Consider the following 10,809-nt stretch of genomic DNA (forward strand, 5'->3'; position numbering starts at 1 on the left):
ACAGGTGCGCCGTACGGGCCTGCATCTGTGGCTGCTGTAGAAAAAGGGAAGAGGAGCAACGGGTCAGTTTGATGGGGCAGGCGGGAGGTTGAAGAAGGAGAGGGAAGAAAGAAGATGTGGCTGGGAGTCCACGGGAAAGGATAAGGGGTAGGAGCAGGAGGACAGCTGCGGGGGCATCAAAGGACACGTGGCTTGCGTGGAGTTGGCTGGATCGGGGGCGATCGAACGTCGCGCACTGGACCGGCCCAAACCGTTAGCCGGTCGACCGGAAGCCAACGTTTCCCTTCATAAAACTGCCATAACAGTTTGTTTAATTTGCAGGGAGTTTTTGGCAAAAACTGCCACCGTCGGATCAAGATCAGACGGCTCTAGGGGCGTTCGCTGGGATCCCACCCCAGAGAACGTTCGGCAAATAACCTTTTTCCTAGGAAAAACATTTGTCCCATGGCCGGGAGAAATAGAGGGACAGAGTCGGGGGCTCGGGGCGATTTAGGGAAGAAGCAATCGGAGCTGACCCCCTCCCCAACCGTGACTGTGACTGGATCGGCTCGTAGCCGCAGTGGCCGCGGCGATGGAGGAGACTCGACACCTCGTCGGAGTCGGACCAGCGCCGCCTGGGTGCTACGAGGCAGGTGCGCGTGCTAAGAAGGCCAAGGACGCGCGGTCTGAGGAATCCGACGACATGGCGACCAAGACCAACTACAGTGCCGCCGCTGCCGCATCGGAGGACTCTCGTCGCCTCCTTGAACCCAAACCAATGGCTAGGCCTTTCGTGCTGCCTGGTCTGGCTGATGAGGATGAGAAAGCAAAGTCAAGGAGGGCGGCGCTTGGCCGCCGCCGCGCGTGCAACTGGCTGCGGCTGCTGCTCCGTTCGCCTCCTCTCCATCCTCCCCCCGACTTCAGGTAATTAGTCGACGGCCCCTCCTTTTCCGATTCGATCGATTCATTGATCTGCGTGCCCCCACCCCGTCCGTCTCAATATTTGCTATATGTTGTATGTATGCTAGGCCTAAGATGTCACGGTCGGAGATTAAAGCTCTGAATCACGAGACTGTGCTGCAATGCCTTGAGCTGTACAACTCCACCCATCCGGTGATACGTTCTTCCTCACTCGATCAAATTTTACTTGCAATTAGCTTCTGAAAACCTTAGAAAACATTGATCAGTAATGCATAGAAAGCTGACACTTGGAAGTTGGAAATTATATTCGGCCTAACAATGCAAGGTGCTTATGAAAAGGAACCCTTTTTTTCTTAACCACCGGCACTTATTTGTATAAGCGCCTCTGCAATATGAAAAAGCACTGGTGCTTAAGCAAAAATCGGTTTATTCTTACTAGCACTGCCTAAGCACCTTGCATTGTACATCCTAGTGGTTTGTCATGAAAATTACTTTTATATCATTACATTTTCTAACGGATTTCGCGCAGCGATAATTATAATAAATGTGCGTATAGAAGGTTGTAGTAATTAAGTGAAGTCAGTCATTGATGCTTCTTTGGTCTGTTTTGGCTGATTAGGGCGATGAGTACGAACCTGCTCCTGGTAAGGTGACCAGACGCGGCAAGCTTGACAATTACGGTTTTTGGACTCATGGTAACTTTGTGGCTCGTCGGAAGCGCTCTGGCTGCTTCTCCTTCCTGCCCGCTCCGCGAACTCTCTTCTTTTTTGAGCTCATTGATAGAGGTGATGACGATGAAGTTCTCACATGCATCCCCCTAGGTTGGTATCTACTTGCAAGCTTGATGCACCCTTACCTCTCTGTTGCCATGGCATGCACCATATGTACTTTAAAGAACCATTGGGTTTTCATCATCTGGAGAGGTCTATTGCTAGTGCCCAGCATTTCACCTTAATAGACACAGTTAATGTACCACTCTACAAAGGAAGCCCTCTGGAAACCAATTGTTTGAAATTTCTTTAGATTGCCTTTGACTTTGTAAATTTGTGAGGTTCATGATCCAATTGTGAAGTAAGAATGAGTGGCCCATGCTTTTACGAGGGTGAGTAGTTATGTTTTTTTGTTGTTGCTATTTTCTGGTTTTGACCATAATTTTCTGTGTGTCAGTTGTTTTAAAATATTGCATCATGTGCTCATTCTTCTACCAGAAATATATATTCTACTTCATTTCAATCTTTGTGCGCCTATAATGGTTTGAGAAGTTTATCTGTGCAGCTAATTTTACTGTAAATACTATACACATGCTTCTGTGTTTCCCCTTCCAATGTATTCTATGCATTTATCTGGTTTGTTTTGGCAATAAGACAGTACAGATAATAGCAATATAAATTCCTCTGTTTCTCCCTTTTGTTCTCCATATTTGTCTTCTGTAATCTGGTCCATCTTCCTTAGATTACCTCTTAGACCTTCACACTAATTACCTGAATATTTCAAAGCAACAATGTGAAAAAATGAACAGACTATATATTATTCTCTTCCTTGATTCAAATGATCTTTGTATTACCCTTCCTACTGAAAGTTTAAGTCTCCTCACTTGCCTCAGCCAACCAGGATTCATAGCACTTTGGTTCCCTCTTCTACCTCGTTAAGTCATTTCAGTCTGGATTGCCTACTTAATGACTGATCACTCCAGCTCCTATAGCAATTCTACGTTCTCAAGTCTGTAGTCTCATACTTATCTTGCATTGCTTATTTCATTATCAGTTGAGCAGCAGAGGGAATGATCAAACTTTGTTTACCGTGTGTCTTCCCTCTTGAACTGTTTCCAGTAATTTAGATGTTCCCTTGCCTGTTTATTCATCTTTGCCTAACCTTATATGTGTGCTCTTTGCACATAGAATTGGGCATTATATCATGCTTAGAGGCACGATGCACATATTTTACGAAAGGGATAATTGATGGTATTTTCCTTAATGGTATTTTCAGATGAACCAGTTACTGAAGCCTACGTTTTCCTTGGCATCCCTCTTGGACGGGGCACCCGGCGTAATGGTGAATGTATGTCTCTCTCTGAATGCATATACAGATCAAGTTGCACTGTCCAATCGCTCTCTTACATCGTCTCTTTCTTTGTTGTTTGGCCTGCGTTTTCAGCGGACTGTGTTTGCAAGACATGCTACCGTCGATTCCATGTCCCACATGCTGGTCTGACGAGGAAATGTGGATGTGAAGACAGCAAGGTGGAGAGGGTATGTGAAATGTGCTATCTTGACGCCGATGTGCTGCATCCCTTCCGAGGAGGATTCCGTTTTGGCCATCACCAAGGGAGCTTTGTGAAGCGTTACTGCTCCTACTACTGAGCAGCGAGCCCTGCTTCACCTCAGTCACTCTGATAAGAAACAGAGTTGTTGTGTGATACTTTAGTTAGATTTTGTCGGTGGCATGCTTTTTCGAATGACCTATGTAATTTATAGTGCCTGGTCATCATTGCTAGTGTAAATAAACTTGTATAAGTATGGACCATTGTATTTCTCTAATTTTTGTGCTGGAGTGTACATCGTTTGGATGCTGCGGCTGATTTGTGGTAGGGCTGCGAGTGGTTGTCGCCTCTGAATTGATTATTTAAATAATTGTACTGTATTAAACAATAGCAATGTGCTATCTCCAATTAGCATTTAACCTGGTCCACAGTTGACCTAAAATGCAAGAAAGCTAAATGTCATCCCGCTGATATTGGGATGAGAATAAAATTGACATGCCTATAGATAGCTTTGGATTCCGAAATAAATATTTTCCATGTGATTGGGAGATCGGAAGAAATATTTCAGGATAGGCCAAACTGGATCTTCAATCAAAATATTGCATGACCATTCCATTTTCCTTTTTTTATTAATTTGTTCACCATTATTGGGATTGCGAATACTTCTGTATCATATTTGATTTTTGTGGATTATCTCTCCAGATAGATTAGGCGGAAAGGAATTTGATTAAAACTTAGACTTTTTTTCAAGAGTACTCAAAGGTGTACTATTTTTATAGAAGAGAGAAATATTGATTACAAAAGACCGTGCAAGACGACGAACGTCTACACAGGACCTCCGACTCCGCGAAAAGTAAAAAGCCCACTCTCTCACAAATCTAGCTAATCCCTCGACACCTACTCCCGCCAACTTCCAAAGTTTGATCTCCTAAAAAAATTGTTGCACTAGGCTCGCGTCCGATCTAACTTGGCCATTCCTATTTAACACTCTTGCGTTCATTTGCTTCCATAGGTGCCACGCGGTTGCAATTACGAAGGAGTCAAACCCTCTTTTGACCTTGCCTCGAAAGGAACCACGTGTCCCCCCCCCCCCCCCCCCACCCCCACCACTCCATGAAAGTGTCTTCGTGGAAAAAAACTTAGACTCTAAACCATATTTCTTGTTTGCAATATAGAAAGCTTTCATGCATGTTATTTTTTTCATTTTGATGAAGGGCGGATTTGATGAGAAAACAACATAGCTCCCAAACAACATCTCAGCTAAAGGTGAACCAACCTGTAGTTAGATGGTTAGGAGGACAGTAGTATCCCCACACAATAAAGTTCAAGTTCTAGACTTGACATTGGTGCTCAAATTTTCCTAGATTTATTTCAGGGCTTCCGGCGATGTGCGTTTAGGGGAGGAGACGTTTCAGTCGACTATGAATGCGTATGTGGCGACTTCGTCAATCTCAAGATGATGTGTCGGCTCAGTCTCTCAGAGGTGCTCATAGGGATAGGGTGTCCATGCCTTCATTGAGGTGAATGTATATGCGTATGTATGAGAGTCTACGTATGTGCTGTGTTAAAAAAAAACATCAGCTAAAGCTCATGAGTTGCTAAAAAAGCTAAAGCTCATGCAACATAATATATGTCCTTGATTGCAGTAATGACTTCACTGCTCACACACGCTACTACAAGTGGTACGCTACTACAAGTGGTAAGAGGGGTGTCCGTCAGTTGCATGTCCATCACTAGATATGCAACTACACACATCCCATGCAACCTCAAGGGGTACAACATTCTAAGCTGGACCTGTGGAGGGAATGTCTTGTTTCTCTATGGTTCTTTCAGAAAAAAGAAAAGAGCATGGGCCAGTTGCATGTCCACCCCTCAACATGCAACTCCACTTGTAATAATCTGCCTGCAATTGCGCATGGCATGGTGCACATACCACACTAATGGTAATGGAAGGGGCACAACGGCACATACAGCTGTGGCGGCGCTTGCATTTTTTATCACAACATGCATATCACGAAATTATAAGGGGCACAACGCGACTGCAAGCTGGGGTTTCATTTGAAGGCTTTCCCTGAAAAAAACATCACATGTGCAATAAATAAATAAATCTAGACTTTGGATCTGGTTTAAAAACTAGACTTTTTGTCCTGGGTTCTTTTCGTCACTTGTATATACGTTACAACCTAACAAGCAAAATAAGAAAAAGCTCAACCTAGATAGTCCTAGAAAATATTGCAGATCAAAAGGCCCATCCCAATTTGTTGGATGCTCAAGTAACTTAGACGACAGCAATCCCCGATGTTATGCATCGATTACTGCGAGATGAAATCATGCTCGTCTACAGAGATCGTTGAAAGTGGGTCGATCCTGAGGACTGGTTCACGAAACCTTCCACCTAGTTTTGGCCGGTTTTGAAAGGTTCTACGTGATTATTTTTCCTTTTTCTATTATTTGTTTTTCTCTATTGAATTTCATCGGCTTTCCTTTTTATGTATCTTTTTTTCCTTTTTATCCTTTTCTAAAATACGTGTTGAGTTTTTAACATGTGTTAAACATCTTTCATATACAAACCGAACATTTTTGGATACATGTTGTTTAAATATACTATTAACAGTCCGAATAAATGTTGAACATATGTAAAACGCACATAGTACATTTTTTAATGCAGAATGAATATTTTAAAGAAGAAGAAAATCTAGATTTTGGAATTGGTTTAAAATGCCTAGATTCTTCACCTGGATTATTTTCGTCACTTGTGGATACAACATAACCCAACAACAAAAAGAAGAAGAAAAGCCCAGCCTAGATACAACCCCGGAGAAAAATGCGATCAAAAGAACCCTACCAATTTTGGCGGAACGCTCAGTCGATAACTTAGACAACAACAACACACTAACAACACAAAATCAACATATGACAAGGGAAAAAAAACGTGGAGATGGGAAGAAACAAGGGTAAGGTCATTTTTAATGTGATTTAATTAAATTTCATCTACATACACCCTAAAGGGGCCCTATACATAATTTTGAATACCTTCGGGGAAGAAGGATGTCACTGGAGAAGTTGCAGATACGAGAAGAACAAGGGGGCTAGTGCGGTATCTCAACCGTGAAGTCCCCGTTTTCTTTTATGTTTCATTCAGTCTGCCGATAGGTTGCTACGTTCACTCTTTTAATAGGTTGATCTTTGCACCTTGAAGATTAGCATACCAAAGGAGTGGATGTCAATTTAGTTGATGAGGAAGGATACATAGGATTGAAGTCCCAACTACTACTACCCAAAATTACCGTACCTAGTATATTTGTTGGAACATATCACAATGGCAAGATATGCTTTATTTCTAGGGTGTGTCTAGGGCACATCTAGATGTGCTCTAGTTATTGCACATCTAAGTGAGTGAATCAAGCATAAAGAGAAAAAGAAAAAAGAGAAAGAAAATATTCACATGAATCTTAATGTAAGATCAATGACATATGACTTAGATGTGCAATATTTATGACACATCTAGATGTGCTTTAGCAAAACTATTATTTCTATGTTTTATTCAATAATAGCACAATTATGATAAAATTTACATAAGAGCGAAACCATGGCAGGAGCTCTGACTTAACATCGAAGACTTGCACTGAAGGAGCTAAGCAAGAACATAAACATCCACAATACAATGTTTATATTCTGTGGTGCTGCCAAAAGTTTTGAGTACATAGTTGATAACTTTATAGTATATCATACAAAATTGTTCCTCTGACAAAGCTATGCTACACATATCTGACTCTGTACAGGATGTTCCGCCGGACGCAGAGTCTGCCCTTCTCTCTGTCTCCCACTGGATCATGCCATCTCCCTGACATGCTGGTATGCTTGAAGACTTCGGCTTCCCTTGGCTTGATCATGCCGGTCAAGATGTGCATCAGCTCCTGTGATTACTGAAGCTTGGCTAGTTCCTGTGATTGCTCTGAATGCTCATCTGCTCTCACACAACGCCCTGTACTGAAGCGCTGGGAAGGATGTTGCTGCTGGGACAGCATTGCCTCTTCCTCTCAGGCGCCGATCCGGTTCCGCCGGCCGCCGCCACCTTCTTGACCTCGCCGGAAGCAGACGACAACGGAGGAGAAGAGTTGTTCTCGGCGACGCGCTTCCTCTTGAGATGCCCAGCCGGGAGGATCTGCTCGAGCACGTAGGACGGCAGGTCCCTCCTCCGGGTGTGCGAGACCTCCAGCTCCATCCCGGGCCTCCAGAACTCGTACGTGTACACCTCCTGCTTGAACCCCTCCGTCGTCACGCGTAGGTCGAACGGCACCTGGGGCTGCTGCTGCTGCTGTGGCTTGGACAAGCCCACGAAGAAGGTTGACGTGCAGTGGAGATCATGGGGTTTGGCGGCGTAGGCTTTCGGGTTGGGATGGCAGAGCAGCATGCTTGCCGTGGCCATCTCGACCCTGTTCACCAGCTGCCTCAGCCGCGACTCCACCCACCCCTTCCACTCCCGGAGGTCGGCCTCCCCTCCGGCGACCTTCACGTCCACCTGCAGGTAGCTCTTGTACGCCTTGAAGAACTGGAACGGCTGGAACAGCGCGTCCCACCCGCCGGCGCCGCCGCCCTTGAGGATCTCCTGGCAGATGCCGTTGCCGATCTGGAGCTGCTCCGTGATGGTCCGCAGGGTGGGGTGCGAGACGTTGTAGCACGAGTTCATGCATGGGTAGGCCGGCGTGATGACGGGCATGATGTGGCTCTTGTCGCGCGGGTTCCGCCGCGGGTCCCAGACGGGCAGCCGGAGCGCGAGCTCGCCGCCGTCGTCGTGCTCGATGTCCCGCAGCAGCACCGGGTTGGGCCACTTCCACTGCGCGAAGATCTTGAAGAAGCGCGGCACCAGCATGCTCGGCGCGGCGTTGGGGTAGAGCTGGCACACGCGCGCCACCAGGATCGCCCAGCCCACGCCGCCGAGGAACCCCATCACGTTGGAGTAGACGCCCCGCGCCTTGGCCCAGTGCTTGATGCACCGCAGCGTCGTGCGGAAGGCGCCGGCGTCCGGGACGAGACGCAGGAGCTCGTCGGCGACGCGCACGCCGTTGAGGCTGCGCGCGGAGGCCAGGTCCATGCCGCGGAAAACGGAGCGGTCGCGCAGGTCGAGGTCCCTGGGCACCACGGGCAGGCACACGCCGGCGTAGAGGAGGTCCACCTGCACGCCGCGGAAGCTCATCTTGATGACGGGCACGTGCGCGCGAGGCACAGGCTGCAGCTCCGTCACGGCCTCCGTCTCCGCCAGCACGCCGCCAAGCACGGCGAAGAAGTCGCGGTCGCGGTCGATGTAGGAGGGGCCGACGACGAGGGCGTCGATGTCGGAGCCGCGGCCGTGAACGCCGAGACGGTACGAACCGAAGGGAATCAGAAGGGCGGTGGCCTGCTCAGCCATGCCGTGGGGAAACCCTCGCTGAGCGGTGACGCGCTTCACCCACCGGTCGACGATGGCTTGGAGATCGCGCAGCACCTCCTCGCGGACCGCCAGCTCATCGGAGGTCTCGTACAGGCCGGCCTCACGGAGAAGATTCTCTAACCGGCCGGAGCTCTCGTGGTCGGCCGGCGTCGGGCCAACCAGCGAGATCGGTGACATGATCGCGGTGGGTAGTTCCCGTGCTGCGGATGTGACACGGTAAGCAACGCACAGAGAAAGCCCATACTATATTATTTATTTATAACAGTGGGATGGGAATCAGGATCGCATTCGGATTCAGAACACGTTGATGTTGCAAACCAGTGGTCGAGTACATGACCAAACGATCATTAGAACGGTATCAAGTTCCCTGTGGCAGTTAGGGCATCTCCAACATTGAACACTAAACCGTGTGTCCGGACGTGATTTGCCATCCAACACAATATCATATTTGTCAGTGGATCGGTTGAAATGTTTTTTTTCCGTAAACCTGGGAGGATTTACGGACGTCCAGACAACTGCCACATAAGCGACGGACACCTCGAACCCACGCAAAATCCTCTCCCTCGCCCGTGTCTTTTTCCACATGAAGCAGTTGCCGCGCAATCATGTCAGTTAGCGCCGCCTCGAGAGCACCAACACCCCATTCATGCTGGCCCGGAGCAGACCGCGACCTCTCACTAGAGCTGACATTGAAGCGGCGAGCCGGCCGATTGTGGCCCCCACGCCTTTTCAATGCCAGAGATACCTGATCGGACGACTCTCTCCGCATGCAAAGGCCAAATGTCCGTCCGCCTGTCGGCATTAAACAAGTGCAGTTGCCGAGAAACCCACTCTGACGCCTGCATTCACATAATCCACCGCTTGGCCTGATCGGTTCCCGCTATTTATACGTGGTCAGGCTCGGCAAGGCCTATACCACATCTCCGCCCCCAATCTCCTTTGTGCACCACGCCTGCCATGACCTCGATCTTGAAAGCATTATAGAACAACCTCTTCATCGAATAGAAGCATGAGTTGTCTGACATTGCGGCAGGCCCGCCGAATCAGTTGGATACAGGCTGGCATGCCAACGAGCTCTCCGGAGGACAATGATACCGACGAGACAATGGACGAGGCGGTCGATGATGAGTCAGCGCCATCGCCCACGTCGGTCCATGTTGGCATCACCCTGGAGGAGCCGCATGAGGACCAAAGGTACAACCTACAGCTTCTCGAAGAGCATCGACTCGGGAGGAACAAATACCCGGTGACTAGGCGAACGACAACACCATCATGACCATGGTGGTAGATGGTCTAGGCATCCTGGATGACAGCAGGCGCGGCTCTTGTCCTACCGCAGCGCCCGGGACATCCACCATGATCAATGGCAGTTGCAGGTCATGCGCGTGGAGATGGATGCCTTGTTCAAGGAGATCGACGTGAAGGTGGCCAGATAGGAGGCACAAGCGACCACGGACGACACCAACTTTCCGTCGGTCGCGCTTGGCCGCAACGACAAGGAGGCTGACACGTCCACTTGCGGCACCATCGACAAGGCAAACTTGAGCGAGCAAGAGTAGCACTTTGTAAACCGCTGCGGCATGGATCCCATGAAGGCCACTCTTACCCTCCCATCGGAGCTTCACTTTCGGGGCCTCATGGTCGGCCGGTGAGCTTGCCGGACATGGCAGGACATGTGATGTCTACTACGCAACCTTCTTCTTGTAGACTCGTGTTGGGCCTCCAAGCGTAGAGTTTTATAGGACAGTAGCAAATTTTCCTCAACTGGATGACCTAAGGTTTATCAATCCGTGGAAGGCATAGGACAAAGATGGTCTCTCTCGAACAAACCTGCAACCAAATAACAAAGAGTCTCTTGTGTCCCCAATACACCCAATACAATGGTAAATTGTATATGTGCACTAGTTCGGCGAAGAGATGGTGATACAAGTGCAATATGGATAGTAGATATAGGTTTTTGTAATCTGGAAATATAAAAACAGCAAGGTAGCAAGTAACAAAAGTGAGCCAAAACAGTATTGCAATGCTTAGAAACAAGGCCTAGGGTTCATACTTTCACTAGTGCAAGTTCTCTCAACAATGATAACATAATTAGATCATACAACAATCCCTCAACGTGCAACAGAGAGTCACTCCAAAGTCACTAATAGCGGAGAATAAACGAAGAGATTATTATAGGGTACGAAACCACCTCAAAGTTATTCTTTTTGATTGATCT

At 47.8% G+C, this 10,809-nt stretch overlaps 2 protein-coding genes across 2 annotated transcripts; one reads left to right on the forward strand and one right to left on the reverse strand.

Annotated features, from left to right (window-relative positions):
* The first annotated feature begins 458 nt into the window (after positions 1-458).
* LOC123186046 (uncharacterized) lies at positions 459-3,466 on the forward strand. Its single transcript, XM_044597839.1, has 5 exons — positions 459-903; positions 1,008-1,092; positions 1,520-1,721; positions 2,887-2,958; positions 3,055-3,466. Exons 1-5 carry the CDS (start codon positions 572-574, stop codon positions 3,258-3,260), a joined length of 897 nt encoding a protein of 298 aa, XP_044453774.1. The 5' UTR covers positions 459-571; the 3' UTR covers positions 3,261-3,466.
* A 3,394-nt stretch (positions 3,467-6,860) lies between these two features.
* On the reverse strand, positions 6,861-8,798 carry LOC123186047 (nuclear poly(A) polymerase 4-like). Its single transcript, XM_044597840.1, has one exon. It carries the CDS (start codon positions 8,766-8,768, stop codon positions 7,134-7,136), a length of 1,635 nt encoding a protein of 544 aa, XP_044453775.1. The 5' UTR covers positions 8,769-8,798; the 3' UTR covers positions 6,861-7,133.
* Between the last annotated feature and the right edge of the window lie 2,011 nt (positions 8,799-10,809).

This window comes from Triticum aestivum, chromosome 2A, assembly GCF_018294505.1.
Source record: "Triticum aestivum cultivar Chinese Spring chromosome 2A, IWGSC CS RefSeq v2.1, whole genome shotgun sequence".
In the NCBI taxonomy this organism is placed as follows: Eukaryota; Viridiplantae; Streptophyta; class Magnoliopsida; order Poales; family Poaceae; genus Triticum; species Triticum aestivum.

Coding starts and splice junctions, on each gene's coding strand:
- LOC123186047 (XM_044597840.1), bottom strand. CDS start 8,768: ATGTCACCGATCTCGCTGGTTGGCCCGACGCCGGCCGACCACGAGAGC.
- LOC123186046 (XM_044597839.1), top strand. CDS start 572: ATGGAGGAGACTCGACACCTCGTCGGAGTCGGACCAGCGCCGCCTGGG. Junction 1,093..1,519: donor TGTACAACTCCACCCATCCG/GTGATACGTTCT, acceptor TTGGCTGATTAG/GGCGATGAGTACGAACCTGC. Junction 2,959..3,054: donor CACCCGGCGTAATGGTGAAT/GTATGTCTCTCT, acceptor CTGCGTTTTCAG/CGGACTGTGTTTGCAAGACA.